At 40.7% G+C, this 18879-nt stretch overlaps 1 protein-coding gene across 2 annotated transcripts in view; it reads left to right on the top strand.

The window, feature by feature from the left end:
• The window catches only part of FLT3LG (fms related receptor tyrosine kinase 3 ligand), a 30821-nt gene extending 16137 nt beyond the window's left edge, over positions 1-14684 (top strand). Inside the window, exons 4-8 of one of the 2 annotated variants that reach the window (XM_070766810.1) lie at positions 1299-1352; positions 2211-2357; positions 8038-8194; positions 9497-9672; positions 13634-14684. In XM_070766810.1, the coding sequence (XP_070622911.1) occupies positions 1299-1352; positions 2211-2357; positions 8038-8194; positions 9497-9672; positions 13634-13657 (558 nt within the window). In that variant the 3' untranslated portion in view covers positions 13658-14684. The remainder of the gene's footprint in view (positions 1-1298; positions 1353-2210; positions 2358-8037; positions 8195-9496; positions 9673-13633) is intronic. The other variant, XM_070766811.1, reaches the window with a different exon arrangement.
• Positions 14685-18879: the final 4195 nt, after the last annotated feature.

Here is an 18879-nt window from a genome sequence, read left to right as displayed (position 1 = left end):
TCATTCCCTCATTTCCAGCCATGAGGGCAATTACTCTTGATCTAGGAATTAAGGGTATTTTATTTCCACTCTTCAGCTTACCCGTGGAACTGAAATACAAGGAGCATCTAATAGCACTTTACAAGTAGTCCTTATAACTGGTTGCTTAGCGACTGGTCAAAGTTACAACAGACTTCCTTAAGGGTACTTATGACTTAGTCGGGCCTCCCTCCTGGGATCACATGACCATGCGTTACTCAATAATTGACCCATACAAGTAGTGTGTGACTTACAATAGTTTATTTAGTGACTGTCCAAAGTTACATCATCATTGAGAAAAGTGACTTATGATCATGTGATTAAAATTCAGACCATTGGCAACTGACTCATATTTATGATCTTTATAGTGTCATAGAGTCATTTTTACGACTTTCGGACCACCAAAGTCAATGGGAAAGCCAAATTCACTTAACAACCATGCTACTAACTTAACAACTACTGTGGTTTACTTAACAACTGTGGCTGGAAAGATCATAAAATGAAGCAAAACTCATTTAATAATGTCTCGCTTAGCATCATAAATTTTGAGATCTATTGTGGTTGTAAGTCGAGGGATATCTGTATTTCCAGTATTTGCAGCATCCTATGGTCATGTGACAATGTTTTATGATGTTTTGCCAACAGCCTAGCACAGTGATGGCGAACCTATGGCATGGGTGCGAAAGGTGGCACACGGAGCCATATCTGCTGGCACACAAGCCATTGCCCTAGCTCAGCTCCAACATGCATGTGTGTGCCGACCAGCTGATTTTTGGCTCACACAGAGGCTCTGGGAGGGTTTTTTTGGCTTCCAGAGAGCCTCCGGGGGGGATGGAGAAGGCATTTTTACCCTCCCCAGGCTCCAGGGAAGCCTTTGGAGTCTGGGGAGGGTGAAACACGAGCCTACTGGGCCCCCCAGAAGTTGGGAAATGAACTATTTCCGGCCTCCAGAAGGCTTACGGAGGGGGTGGGGGAAACTGTTTCCCCCCCCCCCAGGCGTTGAATTATGTGTGTGGGTACACGTGCATGTTCTTTTGGCACCTGAGGGGAAAAAGGTTCATTTATTTCTGTTTTTTGGCAAAATTGGCCAATTGCTTTACTTAACAACTTTCTTAGAATGGTGACAGTCACTTTAACAACCACAACAGGCAGTTGTTTAAACACCTTCACACAAACCCAACATTGGGTTTCTGACATAGGTGATTTGATTTACGATCTTAATGGAGGGTCGAAGGTCAAAGGTTATCTGCAATCTTGTCTTTCTCCTTCTCTCTCCTCAGAAAGAATATTTGCTCCTGGACTACAAAGTATCCATGCCGTTCAATCTGAAACCGGTACAGTCTTTATGGCAGCTTTTACCTCAGAGGTGAGGGACTGTGGCCCTTTTATGATCTGTGAACTTCAACTCCCAGAATTCCCAAGCCTGGCTGGCTCAGGTAGATACAAGCCTGGCTGGCTCAGGAATTCTGGGATTTGAAGTTCACAGACTGTAAAAGGGCCATAGTTCTCCACCCCTGTTTTTCATGAATACTTTTGCCTTTCAATGAAATCAACAACGTTGCTTTGTACATTGATCATTCTACTATTGTGTATTGATCATTCTTCTGTTAATGAAAATAGCCAAACCTTTTTCATGAAACTGCCCATGACTTATTGGCTAAAGATGACAGGTCAACCTTCAACAAATTTCCTGCCATGCAACTGAGAATATAGCCTGATGTTGAAATAAGACTTTTGTATCTAGCCAATATTTTCTAGGTGGAGGAAAGTTCAAAGTTGCTGGAGTTCAATTTGGAAATGCTTTGGAGGATTGTTGTTTTTTAAAAAAATTAATATGTCTATTTTAGACCTCTAATATGCTAATGGCGGGGTAGTGGGAAATTAAGTCTGCAGGGATCCTTAACATCATTGCATGGGGTGGCGCAGTGGTTAGAGTTCAGCAATGCAGGCTACTTCTGCTTGAGTAAAATATTCTTAGTAGCCATGCTAGCAGATTTGGTCTGTAATGATATAGAGAACCACTGGTTGGCAGCAGTGAGCCCAGATTTTGTGTCTCTCTGTTCCCATCTACCGAGAATTCAAAGGTTTGCAAGCCAACTTTGGTAGTTTTGATTTATAATGAGGGCACAATCTTTTTTCTTCTTTTTGGTCTCATGTTTTCTCTGCATCCCATCTCCATTTATATTCCCCAGGACATATTCTGCAGTTCGTTATGGGACCTTCATTTCATCAATGAAAACTTAAAGAAATTAATCAAAGTGTCTGGGAAAAGATTGAAAAAGTTATTCGAGAAGATATATAATCACACAAAATTTGTTGAAGATTGTAATATTGAAGTAGTAAGTTGAACTTTGTTTAGAGTACTTTGGAATACAATACAAATCATACCTATTTTATTCACAATTTAACCTAACTTGCCTGCTCCTAATAGCTTAGAACAGACTACAATCAAAATTTCCTATTTTTTTAAAATGCAGTGTTAATTTAGATCTGAACAAACTAAAGAGAGAAGACTTAAATTAATTCAGGGCTCTAATAATACTAAATCAGTGGTCCCCAAACTATGGCCCACGGGCCACATGCGGCCCACTGAGGCCATTTATCCGGCCCGTCGGTGAGTGACAAGAGCACAGGGAAAAGAGAGAGAGAAAGAAAGAAAACGGAAAGAGAGGGAGGGAAGGAGAAGTGGAGAGGAATGGAGGGAAGGAAGGAGAAATGGAGGGAACAAGGAAGAAAGGAAGGAAGAATGAAATGAATGGAGGGACAGAGGAAGGAAGGACTGTTTTTTGGGGGGAGTAATTTTTTTAATTTTTTCTCTCAACATACATTCAAACAACACGGTGGACCATCCAATTTTCCATGAATAAAATGCAGTATTTTGTTAGTAACTAATATCAATCATCAAAAAAGTTGCAAATGTTTTTTTTCTAATTTTGTCATCAGTTATATTCATTTCTTTTAATTAAATATCCTCCTTAATGTTCCTTCAAAAAGTGCAACACCAATTATATTTCTAACTTATTAACCATTATGCCAAAGTGCTTCCTTCTTTCTTTATACATTTTTCATAAGCCAAGAAAACCTTGTAAAGCCAATCAGATGTCAACAAAAGAAAATTAAAAACAAAACATAAACATATACGAATTTCAGACCTTCTCCTCCCTCTAAATAGTATGTTCCCATTTTGTTTTTTGCTTTAAAACAAGGTATGTGAGGTGTGCATAGGAATTTATTCATAGGTTTTTTTATAGTCCGGCCCTCCAACAATCCGAGGGAACTGGCCCCCTGTGTAAAAAGTTTGGGGACCCCTGTGCTAAATGAAGTGTGAACACTTCTGTGTGTATTCCTTGTCTGACAGAAAAACTTTTATGTACGTGGTCACTAAGCATCAATACCAATTTGACCGCTTGTAATCAAAATGAGAGAAAAGGAAACATTTAAAAAAATTAACCCTATTTTTGGGTTGGGAGAAAATGGGAAATTATTTGAATTTATTTAAGTTCCTCAGTTTTTTTCTGACTGGAAGAGAAATTCCTCCCTTCTTTTGAGAGACAGATTTTGTTACAGGTAAACCTCGACTTACGATCACATCAGAGTCCAAAATTTTATGCTGCTAAAAATGACGGTTAAGTCGAATGAGTTGTGCCACATTTTACAACCTTTTATGCCACACTTGTTAAGTGAATCATTGCAGATGTTAAATGTGGTTGTTAAGCAAACCTGGCCCCCCACATTGGCTTTGCTTGTCAGAAGACAGTTGGTGATCACTTGACCCAGGGACAGTGTAACTGACATAAATACATGCAAGTAGCCAAGCGCCCAAATTTTGAGCAATTGACTTGTGGGAATGCAGCAATGGTATGAAAATGGTGTGGGAAATAGTCATGTCGTTTTTTTCAATGCCTTTATAATTTTGAATGGTCACTAAATGATTGATTGTAAATCAAGCACTACCTATATTTGTTATGTAAGTGGGTTTGTTTCTTTTGGAAGCAAAAGGTGTTGAGCATTTCCAGTCCGAATCAACCCTAACTCCACCGTGTGGTGTACAAGTGGAAGAGACCTTTGAGATCATCTAGTCCAAAATGATTATTATTTGCAATAAATAGCATCACTAGGTCTTAAGCTGGAAATTGCTGTCAAGCCCATTTCCTACCGTTTGCATTGCTCTTTTAAAAAAAGGATTTATTAAGCTTCAAATATAAAAAAATTAAAATGTTGCAACAAAAAGTAGAAAAGTGGAGGAGGAACAAGAGGGAAAATTTTAAAAGTAATATTAAAAAGCCCTCCAAAATTTACATAGGAAAAAAAGTTACCATACTTTTCGGTATAAGATTTTTTATTTTCTCCACCAAATAATATATAGTTATAAACACAACAACAATGCTTAAAATCAATCATATACAAACATTTCTTTTCTCATTACTCGCTCCATGGTGGGTGTTATCTCTCCCCGTATAAAATGTTCTGTTAATTTTATACATTATTAGCAATTCTTAAAATTATAAATTAAATTTTTTCCCTCACCATCTTACTACAAAAGGTTACAACAATGTAAAGAATAATAAAATCTCTTTTATCTAAATTTAATCTTGCATCATATAGCTAATTAAAAATTCTCTCTATATATGTGTGTCTTTAGTAAAAGAAACTATTCATAATATGTCACCTACATCGTAAAATAAAGTTCTATATGTTTAAATCTAAACAATAAGTAAATTTGGTGTTATGTCATTATATAGTGCTACCACCATTTCTCATCTTTGCCATCTGCTTGCAAAGCTTGAATCAAATTCTCTTGTTTCAATTTTTCCAAAATTAACCAATTACTAATACATACATAATGTATCTCTTAATTTTCTATCCAATCATAAAACTTCCCCCAAATTTTATAATAATCCAAGTCTTGTTTATCTTTAAGTTTCAAAGTCAATTTACTCATCTCTGCACAATCCATATTTTTTCTCAAAACTTCCCTTTCCATTGGTATCCTATTCAATTTCCAACATTGTGCATATATGATCCTAGCTGCTGTAATTATATGTATAATTAAATATGTCTCTTCTTTATCAAAATTATCTGGTAAAACACCCAGAAGGTATATCTCGGATCTAAGATAAATAGTCTTTCTTAAAATCTTCTGAATCCAGTGTTGAATTCATGTCCAAAACTTACGTGCTTCCAGACAAGTCCACCACATGTGATAGAATTAGCCAGGTAACCCGCTGCATTTCCAACAGTTCATCGACAGATTCTGAAACATTTTCGCTAGCTTTTGTGGTGATATATGCCATCTATAAAACATCTTATAAATATTTTCCTTAAATGCAGTTGACATTGTCATTTTATAATTTCTCTCCCATAATTGCTGCCAACAATCTCTATCTATTGTATGACCTATATTTCTCATCCATTTTATCATTGTGTCCTTAGCCTGCTCCAATTTTAATTCAACCGTTAAGAAATATTTGTAAATTTTTTTGATCAAGTTAACATCCTGACCCAATAAGATTTGATCTAATTCTGTTTTTTGTAAGTTAATACTTTCTGTTTTAAAGTCTTTCTCAAATCTTGATTGTAAAACGTCACTACAGAGCACTGCACACCAAGACAACTAGACACAAGAACAGTTTTTTCCCGAACACCATCACTCTACTAAACAAATAATTCCCTCAACACTGTCAGACTTTCTACACATCTGCACTTCTACTAGTTTTTCTCATCATTCCTATCACCCATTTCCTGCCATGTTGACTGTATGACTGTAACTTGTTGCTTATATCCTAAGATTTTTATTAATATTGCTTCTTCATTGCTTATTTGACCCCTATGACAATCATTAAGTGTTGTACCACATGATTCTTGACAAATGTATATTTTATTTTATGTACGTTGAGAGCATATGCACCAAGACAAATTCCTTGTGTGTCCAATCACACTTGGCCAATAAAATTCTATTCTATTCTGTTCTATTTTATTCTACATAATCCAGTTTTATGCCTTGTTTTTCTAATTCTTGAAGAGGTTTTAACTTCAATGATTGGGTCAGTATATCCTTATATATTAAAATATTAGACCAGTTTAGTCTATTGGGGTGCATAAACACTTCTATCATCGATATCCAAAATGGTACTTTTGAGTAGTGTTTCGCTTTCATCTTTTCCCAAATTGCCATTAATGAACCTCTTATAATATGTCTCTGAAAGTAACTATGTATGTTCTTCTTCTCATACCACATAAATGCATGCCAACCAAAAGTTACTATACTTGACTGCATTCAGTTCAGATAAAGTTGTAAGATAAAACAAGATAATATTTATATAAATATAAAATATATACGGTACATACATTGAAGAGCTACCCAAATTTTTACTACCACACTGTTGCCATGGCTTATGCAGGACGCCCTGCAGTTTCTTTCAACATCTTTCAGTGCAAATTGGGGGCTCTGGGGTGGAGCTCTATTTTCACTACCCCTCTGCATCCCCCCCCCATCTATGCAGTAGCCCACCCCTGTATACATACCATACTCAACAATCAAATAATAACAATGGTCTCTTAGTCTAAATGTGGCCTAGACATGTATGTCAGGGTACAAGGATTAAATATTTGCTATGACCTCCCTATAGGCGTTAGGAAGGGCATCCAGACACTAAATGATAAGCACCGCTCAGTCACACAGATTCTATCCTCAATAAACAGATTACAGGGATGTCAAACTCTCTCAGTCTAAATAAAATATATAGCCCATAAATGCATCAATTCCACAAATACACATATTATGATTATTAGTTATTTGGATAAGAAAATATCTATAAATAATACATCCTTTATGATCCCGCTATATAGAGCGCTGGTGACACCACATTTGGAACACTGTGTTCAGTTCTGGAGACCTCACCTACAAAAAGATATTGACAAAATTGAACGGGTCCAAAGACGGGCTACAAGAATGGTGGAAGGTCTTAAGCATAAAACGTATCAGGAAAGACTTAATGAACTCAATCATTAAGTCTGGAGGACAGAAGGAAAAGGGGGGACATGATCGAAACATTTAAATATGTTAAAGGTGTAGTCTGGAGGACAGAAGGAAAAGGGGGGACATGATCGAAACATGTAAATATGTTAAAGGGTTAAATAAGGTCCAGGAGGGAAGTGTTTTTAATAGGAAAGTGAACACAAGAACAAGGGGACACAATCTGAAGTTAGTTGGGGGAAAGATCAAAAGCAACATGAGAAAATATTATTTTACTGAAAGAATAGTAGATCCTTGGAACAAACTTCCAGCAGACGTGGTAGGTAAATCCACAGTAACTGAATTTAAACATGCCTGGGATAAACATATATCCATCCTACGATAAAATACAGAAAGTAGTATAAGGGCAGACTCGATGGATCATGAGGTCTTTTTCTGCCATCAGTCTTCTATGTTTCTATGTTTATTTCAGTGGTTTTCAATATTTTCTTCATCATGGATCCCCCTTTGTAGCCACAGACTATGGCCACAGATCCACAAGATTTAACTTGAGATTTAAATTATATCATTTCTTCAAACCTTTGTGGACCCCCTGTGATGGCATCGTGGCTTCCAGGGGTCCTCAAACCATAGGGTGAGAGCCACTGCTTTACTTCAAATGGAAATAAATGCATAAAAAGCCAAAATAAGATACATATCTATTAAACTCCACACATTTCTATAATGATCAATACATATCTAATCAAAATCAAGACTTAGTTTTTATCTTTGTCAAGCAAAAAGTTTCAAAGGGTTTCTATGTAGAAAGAAAACCCGCCTAATTTTGACATTTAATCAAAGCAGTCACTTTTGTCATCTCAACTAGTTTCTTTTTGCTGGGCTTTTTTTTTTCAAACTAAACTTCAAAAGATGCAAAACCACGAATAATGAACATTGTCTGAACTTTGGCATTGATTTCTGAAGTATGAGGTAGTAATTACAGCTGTCACACCGGGATGAGCAAGCGGCCATTAATGCTTTGTATTTTTCTTGCTCTTTTTCAGGGTAATAGTTCTACCAGTTTTGAATTGATAAATATCTCTCAGTTTGTAGATGTCATTCCTTCCCGCCTTCAGTCTCTATCAATGAAAATAGAGGATATTACATCAGAAGAAAAGCCTGTTGATTTTAAGAACTGCACCATTATTCAGAGCCAAATAGGTAACATTTTAAGGGATGGGGAAGGGTGTGAGGGGACAAAGGTTTTGGCCATGTCTCCATGTGTGCTGTGAAGGGCTGCAAAAAAATTTACTACCACACTGTGGGCATGGCTTATTGTGTGGGTGTTGCTTGATGGTCATGTGACCAGGTAGGAGTGGCTTGCCGACCATGTGACCAGGTAGGAGTGGCTTGACAATCATGTGACTGGGGAGTGGCTTAAAGGTCATGGGTGGGAGTGGCTTACTGACCAAGATAAGTTTTCAAATAGGTGCTTGGACTCTTTTTCAGTTTATTAAGTCACATTATTTGAATAGCCACAAAAAAGACAAATGATAGCATTATTTGTTGAGGAGCACAGCCACATTTTAAGGTTTTGTTATTTAATTGTGATAAAAGCTCATTTCTAAATAATGATTAAAATGATTAAAGGAGTAAAAACATACTATTTAATTATTTCCCATTTTAAAAGTAATTAAGGATCATACTAAGGTACCAGAGAAGGAAGGAAAAGATTTTATTTGTTTGTTTGTTTGTTTGTGTATGTATGTATGTACGTATTTATTTACTTACTTACTTACTTACTTACTTACTTACTTACTTACTTACTTACTTACTTATTTATTTATTAGATTTGTATGCCACCCCTCTCCGTAGACTCGGGGCGGCTCACAACAACAATAAAACAATTCATGACAAATCTAATAATTTAAAAAACATTTTTAAAAAACCCATTATTAAAGCAGACATACACACAAACATACCATACATGAATTGTATAGGCCCAGGGGAGATGTCTCAATTCCCCCATGCCTGATGGCAGAGGTGGGTTTTAAGGAGTTTACGAAAGGCAAGGAGGGTGGGGGCAGTTCTAATCTCATGGGGGAGTTGATTCTAGAGGGCTGGGGCCGCCACAGAGAATGCTCTTCTCCTGGGACCCGCCAAACGACATTGTTTAGTCGACGGGACCCGGAGAAGGCCAACTCTGTGGGACCTAATCGGTCGCTGGGATATATGAATGGAAGAAAAGATATATAGATATAGGAGGGGCAATTGGACAGGGGATGGACGGAAGGCACACTACTTACTCTTAGGAACCTGGTGAGGTCAATCTTCCTGTTAAAGCCATAATATGACTGATTTTGGCCCGGCAACATAACCGACAAGTTTTATGAACAGGTTGAAAATTTAGCATGTGTATGTTTATCCTGCCACCGTGTCTTTCCTCTGAATATCATTTACTTTCTGCTCCATCCTCCCCGTCCTCCCCTTTGTTACCAGCTGGCATTTGATCTGCCCCTATAGGTCAGTCTCTCTCTGTACTACAGAAAATTCTGTTACCCATCAAAACCAACACTTCTGATTGGAAGCTGGAAAAGAGGCAGCCCCCTGAGCCCATACCCCACAAAAGGACTTACTGGTGGTTACTTCTTTCACCCGTCTTCGTCTGTCTTCTCATCAGTTCATGGAAAAGATGCCAGGTAAATTCTTAACAAGAAACGGCTTCTGGTAAAAATGCATAATACGGCAGTAGTGTGTAAAACAGCCTTGGATTCTACCTTAGTTACAGAATAGAATAGAATTAGCATAGAACAGCGCTGCCGGAAGGGAATTCAGAGAGGGCGACCCCGAGGCAGACATGGCGTTGCCGACCTCCGGTTTACCATCGTCCGCCTCTTTCCGCAAGGCGGACGGCCACCCATCTTCCCAGAAAGTGTCACCAGAGCCATGAAGTGAAGATGTGGAGGCTGCCATAATCATGGTGGAACCCGACATCTCCGAATCCATCAGCCCCAACATCACCATAACTGATGAACGACGGAGGACAAATTGCAGCAACCATCACATTGTTGACCAGGGCTGAAGGTCTGACATCATCTTTCATCAATTATGGTGATGTGGGAATTGATGGATTGCTGTATTTGGATTCCACAGTGATGAAGGCCGCCTCCTCATCTTCAGCTGGTGGTTCTGGTGACACAACACCCTGAACGCAGAGGCCAAACCATACACAGACCCCAAAGAGGAACAATGTCACTTTCCAGGGTCTCCAAGGAACTTTGCTAGGCTCTCACTGAATGGCCTCTATTTATTTATGTAAAGATCAAAATATAATTTTATCATATATTATCTATATCTTAAATTATTGTATTTTCTTCAATATAATTTTAGAATGTATTTTATTCCAATTTCATTTAAAATTATATTGTATTCCAATTTCATTTTAAATTGTATTATATTAAATTCAATTTCAAAATGTTTTATTAAAAAAAAAAGAATTAGCATAGAATTGTTTATTGGCCAAGTGTGATTGGACACACGGGGAATTTGTCTTTGGTGCATATGCTCTCAGTGTACATAAAAGAAAAAGATACATTTACTCAGCAATGAGGAAACAATATTAATAAAAAATCTTAAGGATACAAGCAACAAGTTATGGTCGTACAGTCATAAGTGGGAGGAAATGGGTGACAGGAATGGTGAGAAAAAACTAGTAGTAATAGTAGTGCAGACTTAGTAAATATTCAAACCGATATTTCTTAGAATATCGGTTTATTTACAGGCAGAAAGTCTTATGCTCTTTAATATTGTCATTGAAACATCTGGATAAAGAGATAGAGAAAACCAGTCCTGTAGATGGTATTTAATTGGACGAGTTCCTAATTCCCCAGTAGACAGAAATAAAATTCACAAAATGCTGTGTGAGAGAATGGAGATATGGACTGCAAGTAACAGAGATACATACAGTACAAAGTTCCTCACTCAAGAAACACAATTCACGTGTAGTGGATTGATAATAGCTTGGTAATTGCATTTGTGAAAATGATCTTGAATAATAGCTTATTGCAAGTGAACATGGGTTCATACTGTCATAGAGCAACCAAGAAGGCAGATTCAATTTTAGACCATATCAGGGCTTGAGGTTGATTCATCCTTTCATCCTTCTGAGGTCGGTAAAATGAGAACCCAAATTGTTGACTCTGTAAACCGCTTAGAGAGGGCTGTAAAGCAATGTGAAGCGGTACGTAAATCTAATTGCTATTTGTTATCAACACAAGCATTATCAATACAAGTACTATTTCCAAATCTTAGATAGCATTGTTCCTTTCTTGCAATGACCACATACAGTACTATCTTTCTACTGCATTAATATGTCTTGATATTTGCCTATTTTCCCATCCTCTACAAACATACACACCTTTGTCGTCTTTGCTTATTCTAAGTATTGACTATGCGTGCATAATACATACATACATACAAAATAACTGTAACTGTAAATAAAAAATAACCCCAACCCCCAACATTTTTCCCTTAGACTATCCACGATTGACCTCACCAGGTTCCTCAGAGGTCAGTAAGGGGCGAGCAAAAGTGCACTAGGGTGCATTCCGTCCCCTGTCCAATTGTCTCTCCTATATTTTACATACCTTTTCTCCCATTCATATATCCTTTCCTCTACTCTTCATTGACGTATTCTGTTCTCATATCTTTTCTTCTATCCCTTCCCTGATATTTACTACTACATGTTTTTATTCTCTTTACCTTTCAATTTGTATTGGACAAAATAAAATAAATAAAATAAAATAAAATAATTTGAGAAGTTTCCCCCTTTCAGGCATTTTCATAACAACCCAGTTCAACCATGCTTTAATTAGGATTGGTTTCTCCTGTCCATATGGAGGAATTATATTAATTTCACATTCAGTATTCCTTTGTTTTCATTCTGCATTTTTACTGCGTTGAGTGTAACCCGTAGCTTGCCAATTGGGTCAGGTTATAAAACTGCGAACTGAACTGGATTGCAGAAGAATACAACCATAAACCATCACAATGCTCGTTTTTGCTCAATTTTCCCTGCCAAATGCAAAACAATGAAGATAAAACATAAGGTCTTCTAACTTATCGTTCAATTGCATATTTAAATGATAGATAAACAAGCCTTATCTCTATGACTAATATGGTTGCAGGATATCCCTTACATTTGTAAAAGATATCCTTTCCAACAGGCGATAAGCAGCAATAGATAAACAATTAGAGAGAAAATAATATTCTAATGAAAGAGCTATGAAGGAAGAAACCACAGCAAAGATGGGTTCCTACTGGGGTGCCCCATGCAGTAGTCCGGTAGTAACCCGCCAATTGCGCATTTTGCGCATGACAGCTCTGGTGTTCTTTGCCAGTGCCATTTGTTTTTACCAATTTTTGCTTCTACGCATGCATGGAAGAAAAAATGCGAGGGGATGCTTGTCCATGTGCCATTTAGGGTGATTTTTTGCATCTGCACAAGCACGGAAGCAAAATTGCATGATGGGATGCACGCATGCATGAGCATAGCATGTGTGCATGCATGAGAAATGTTGCTATGCATGCATGGCGCACCGGTATGCAGGCAGGAGGAACCCGCCCCTGAACCACACCCCACCAAGATTAACAGGGCAAGCTACTATAGGTAGTCCTTGACTTCCAACAGTTTGTTGAGAAATCATTCAACGTTACAATTTAAAAAGTGAGTTATGACCATTTTTCACACTTACGACCATTGCAACATCCCCATCATCATGTGATTTACACTCAGCTTGGCAACTGATTCATATTTATGATGGTTGCTGTGTCCTAGGGTTGTGTGATCATATTTTACGACCTTCTGGCAAGCAAAGTTAATGGGGAAGCCAGATTCACTAAAGAAGTATGTTACTAATTTAACAGCTGCAGTGATTCGCTTAGCAAATGTGGTAAAAGAAACGTCGTAAATGGGGCAAAACTCACTTAACCAATTGTCACTTAGCAACATTGTGGTCATAAGTCAAGGACTACCTGAGTCCACAAATTGAGATTATCCCATAGTAAAAGTAGTCCTCCACTTATGACCACAATAGGTGCCAAACTTTCCATTGTTAAGTGAGTCCTCCCAAATTTTAATTTTTTTGCCACAGTTGTAAAGTGAATCATGCAGTCATTAAGTGAATCCCTTATGGCCTTTTCTTGTCGGAAGCCAACTGGGAAGATAGCAACAGGTGATCAGATAAACCTAGTTGCCAAATAACCGTTTTGTGACCACGGAGACCTCTCCCTCCCTCTCTTTCTCCCTCCCTCCCTATCTCCTTCCCCCCTCCCTCTCTCCCTCCTTCCTTCTCTTCCTCCCTACATTCCCTCCCTCTCTTTCTCCCTCCTTCCTTTCCTCCCTCTCTCTTTCCCTCCCTCTCTTTCTCCCTCCCTCCTTCCCTCCCTCTTTCTCTCCTTCCCTCTCCTTTCCTCCCTCCCTCCTTCCCTCCTTCTCTCTCTCTCTCTCCCTCCCTCCCTGTCTTTCTCTTTCTCTTCTCTTTCTCCATATATCTTAAAAGGTTGATAAATACGGTTGTAGATTACTTGACAGGTTGTATCTGCCCCACGTTTTCTTTCCCTCAATATATTTTCCCTTTCTTGTCTTTTTATCTTTTTCAGTGCTCCTCTTCGAGAGCAATTTAAAGTTACTACGTCCCACAAAGCGGTACGGGACCCACATCACCCAGCATCGTAGGTCCTGCTCTCTCCCACACCCAGCCTTTACCTTGGAGGACTAACCTGGCACAACGGGTCAGAGGGGCTGCTGTCAAAAAAAGACCTGCTAATGAGCCACGATCCTCAGTTGTGGCTCCCACCCTTCGGTAGATGCTGCACCTTTCTTTTTTTAGTGTATAGATAGTCCTCGACTTATGACTGAAATTGGAACCAGAATTTGTGATGCCAAGAAACATGGATGTTAAGTCAATTGTGTCTGATTTTACGTTCTTTTCTTTTCTTTTGCCACGGTTGTTAAGCAAATTACTGCAGTTCTTAAGTTACTCATGCAGTTGTGAATTAAATCTGGCTTCTCTCATTAACTTGCATGTCAAAAGCCAGCTGGGAAGGTGACCACGTGTTGCAGCCAGGGTCGGACTGCTACCGGTGCGCAGTGCGTGCAGCTTCGGTTGTGTTGCATGCGCATCTGTGTGTCTCCAGCATATTTTGCACATCAGCACGTGCAGGAAGCAAAAACGTGCTAAAATTTTATGAAGGGGTGCATGTAATTTCTTTGCACAGAAGCAAAAAATCACCAAAACTGTGTATATGCGTGTGTTCCCTCACAGGATTTTGCTTCTGCACATGCGCACGAAAAAAAGATGACGGCACCCATTGTACTGCCACCAGAGTGGTTGTGTACAAATTGTGTAATCCGACAGCAACTCTGTGTGTGTGCAGTCCACTACTGCACTGGTAGCATCACACGTATAAGTTTGTTACCAAGCATCTAAATCTTGATCACATTATTAACATGGGGATGCTGTGATGTCCATAGGGCAAGAATGGGTTGTAAGCAGGGGTGGACTACTGCCCGAATGTGGGGGGAGGGAACGCAGTGGGGTAGTGAAAATGGAGCTCCACCCGAGAGCCCCTAATTTGCACTGAAAGATGTTAAAAGAAAATGCATAAGCCACGCCCACAGTGTGGTAGTAAAATCTTTGGTAGCCCTTCACTGGTTGTAAGTCACTTCTTTTGGTGCCATTGTAACTTTGAACAGTTGTTAAACGAATGGTTGTAAGTTGTAACTCGTGCTTATATGGTATGTGCTATATGGACTTATATGAAAAGGGAGAGAGGGAGAGAGAAAGAGACAGAGACACACAGAGAGGAAGATTGTTAATATGTGTTTTTTTTTAATTTTGTGAAAAGCAAATTTTTATTTTGTAAATTTTTATTTTGTAAATTTTTATTTTGTAAAAGCAGATGTTTAATAACTGCATGAATGTTCCACAAAGAGGAACTTTCCAGTGCATTTTTGTAGAATGTGGCCAGCTAACCTGTAATGGTCTCTTACTGGAATCAAGCAATAGACAGGCTGTCCCAAAATCACCTGTGGAGAGGAAATAAGCCTGAGACAGTGTTTCTCACCTTCATCAACTTTAACGAGTGTGGACTTCAACTCCCAGCATTCCTCCGCTAGCATGGGATTCTGGGAGTGGAAGGCCATACATCTTAAATGTTGCTGAGGTTCTGACATATCATCTTTATGCAGCTCTCATTCCCTGAATCTGTTGTGGCCTGTTAGCCGCTGGCCACTTCGGCAGTCAAATCAGAGGAGAAGGAGGCATGGGAGTCAGGTTCAGCATCAAGGCAACCTGGGAGCTCAGAGGATGAAGAGGGAAGAGAGAGGGGGGGAGGGAGAGAGGTGGAGACTGGGCCATCTGTCAGCGCTCAGATGGAGAATCAACAGCCCACAATTCTGGAAGTGGTTGATGAGGAAGAGGAGGAACAGCTGGATCCAGTGTCTGATGCCGGATACACAGAAGGGAGAGGAGAGCAGTGGAAATCCATGGGCTGATCCTTGGGATAGAAGAGTCACCGCAGCTCGTGAAGCCCCATCCTGCATCTGGGGATAAATGGCAGGAGGCAGAGATGAATAGATGTGGCAGGCAATTATTAATCTCCCTGCTGGACAGAATTGTTAGCCTGCCGTGAGAGAGAAACTACAGTAATACAGTGGTCCCTCGATCATCGCGAGGGTTCCATTCCAGGACCCCTTGCGATGATCGAATTTTCGCGAAGTAGCGGTGCGGAAGTAAAAACACCATCTGCGCATGCGCAGATGGTGTTTTTACTTCCACCGCCGCCCGGCCTTCGCCCGCCCACCCCGTTGCTCGCGCCTGGGGTTTCCCCCGCGCGTGCCGCCCGCCCGCCCACGCCGTTGCTGGGGCCGCTTTCCAGCTGGGAAGCGGAGCTGGGATGTCCCCAAGCGCGCGCGCATTGCTGGGGCGGCTTCCCAGCTGGGAAGCGGAGCTGGGGTTTCCCCAAGCGCGCGCGCACCGCCCGCCTGCCCACGCCGTTGCTGGGGCCGCTTCCCAGCTGGGAAGTGGAGCTGGGGTGTCCCCAAGCGCGCACGCGTTGCTGGGGCGGCTTCCCAGCTGGGAAGCGGAGCTGGGGTTTCCCCAAGCGCGCGCGCACCGCCCGCCCACGCCATTGCTGGGGCCGCTTCCCAGCTGGGAAGTGGAGCTGGGGTGTCCCCAAGCGCGCGCGCGTTGCTGGGGCGGCTTCCCAGCTGGGAAGCGGAGCTGGGGTTTCCCCAAGCGCGCGCGCACCGCCCGCCTGCCCACGCCGTTGCTGGGGCCGCTTCCCAGCTGGGAAGCGGAGCTGGGGTGTCCCCGCGCGTGCCGCCCGCCCGTCCACGCCGTTGCTCGCGCCGCCGCTGGGGTCTTACGGGGCAAGAGGGGGAAGACCCAGGGAAGCCGCCCAGCAGCTTATCTGCCCGGTGGGAAACTCCACCATCTACGCATGCGTGGCCATAAAAAAAAAAGGCACGCATGCGCAGATGGTGTTGTTTACTTCCGGGTTGAAAACTCGCGATATAGCGTTTAGAGAAACTCGAGATCGCGAAACTCGAGGGATCACTGTACCTTGTCTTAAGAACTTAATTGGTTCGAGGACGAGGTTCGTAAGGTGAAAAGTTCGTAAGATGAAACAATATTTCCCATAGGAATCAATGGAAAAGCCAATCATGCGTGCAAGCCCATTAGGAAAATCCAAAACATTAAGGCTTTAAAAAAAAAAGCAGCAGGCAGACAAAGCTGAGGCAAACGGAGTGGGGGGAGTGACAGTGAGAGGTGGCAAGAGGTGGCAGTCCCAAGGAAGCAAGGCGAAAAGAGCCTCTCTTGAGCTCCATGGGTCTTTCCCTCCTGTTTTTGCACACCCTGTTCTGCTCATTTCCCCCACACCTTTCTCCTCTCTTGATCTCCATGGGTCCCTCCCGTTTTCACCTTTCTCCTCTCTTGAGCTCCATGTTCCCTCCCATTTTTGCCCACCCCATTCTGCTCATTTTCCCAACACCTTTCTCCTCTCTTGAGCTCCATGACTCTTTTCCCCATGCAGTTTGCGAGGGGGGAGTTTGTCGCTGGGATTCAAAGCAGCGCAGGCAAAAATGAAGGGAATCGAGGAGCTCAGGGAAATCCCGGAGGCTGCTCGGGTTCATAAGGTGAAAATAGTTTGGAATAAGAGGCAAAAAAATCTTAAACACTGGGTTCGTATCATGAAAAGTTCGTATGAAGAGGGATTCGTAAGACGAGGTATCACTGTATTTGCCAGGACTTTTGGCATTCCTAATAAAGGAATCATTGTGTTAACTTCAGAGGATAGGAACAGAATCATGTTAAAATGAATAATTTGAAAACCATCTAGAGCGATCCGTTTTGGACAATTTAGACCAGATATGAGAAAAGTCAGAACTTGGGAATCATTTTTCTGTTTCCTTGTGATCACTCAGCATGCGCAGCCCAGATTTGGTAGCTCTCTTCATCTCATCTCTGACAACTGTTTACAAAGGAAGCAAAATGATACCGAAGAATAACAAAACAATAATAAATAAACACAATGGCCAATTGTGGTCCCAGGACACCACAAATCACCATAAATATGGGTTAGCTGTAGAGGTGGGTTCTCATTTATCTCCTTGTGGTTCGCCTCCTGCCTTGCCACGTAGGCGTGCCACATGGGTGGGCGCACACTTTGTGCACATGAATGCGCAGGGCAAAAAAAAATCCAAAATAATCCCCCCCAAAAAAATCCAAAATAATCCCCCCCCCCCAAAAAACGCAAAAACAAGTTGGTGACACATGTGCTGTGCCGGAAACTTGGCTTTTCTGCATGCGCAGAAGAAGAAAAAACTGGGGGGGGGGGGGGATTGAAAAAAAAATCTGAATTTTTTTAACAAAAAAGATGGCAATACCCATGGACCAGCACCGACCGATCCTGTTCCATGAAGTCATTGTGACATCATCAGCAGTTTTCTACCGGTTTGGGGCGAACCAGTCCAAAACACTTCTGGTTGGTTGCCAAGCATCCAAAAAGAGATCACTTGATCAGGGGAAGCTTTCAGAATTTTGAATCTGACTACCATTTTTTGGATCCATTGTAACTGATTGCTAAGTTGTCATTCGTAAGTGGAATACTTCCTGTACTCACAAAATACCTTTTAAATTCAGTTTTTATTTAAGGAAGAAGCATCCATCATAAATACGCTCCTACAAGGTGACTAATGGAGGTAGTTCTCGAATTATAACTACCACGGAGCCCAGAATTTCTGTTGTTAAGCGAAGACATTTTACAATATTTGTTGCGCTAATTGTTAAATTGAATAATTGCAGTGGCTAAGTTAGTAATACGGTTGTTAAGTGAATCTGGCTTCCCCTTTGATTTCGCTTTGTCAGAAGGGGATCCCTTGACATTGGGACACAGCAATGGTCATCAGTATGAACCAGATGCTAAGCATCTGAATTTTGATCACATAATCATGGGGATGATACAAAGGTTGTAAGTGTGAAAAATGTTCATAAGTTACTTTTTTTCAGATTGTTGTAACCAAATGGTCACTAAATGAATTGTTGTAAGTGGATGGTTATTCATAGGTGTCATAATATTGATAACAATTCTTAGCAACTACATAGGTGAGCCACCCTGAGTCTTCGGAGAAGGGCGGCATACAAATCTAATTAATAATAATAATAATAATAATAATAATAATAATAATAATAATAATAATAATTTAAAAAAAATCGAGCTGCAATGATTCTGGCATAAGCCAGTGAAAGTGGTCCCAGTGGTACTTGGCACGCTGGGCGCAGTGCCAAAGGATCTCAGCGGACATTTGAAAACCATCGGAATTGACAAAATCTCCATCTGTC

This window comes from Erythrolamprus reginae, chromosome Z (assembly GCF_031021105.1).
Source record: "Erythrolamprus reginae isolate rEryReg1 chromosome Z, rEryReg1.hap1, whole genome shotgun sequence".
In the NCBI taxonomy this organism is placed as follows: Eukaryota; Metazoa; Chordata; class Lepidosauria; order Squamata; family Dipsadidae; genus Erythrolamprus; species Erythrolamprus reginae.
This window is presented reverse-complemented; position numbering and strand designations above follow the sequence as displayed.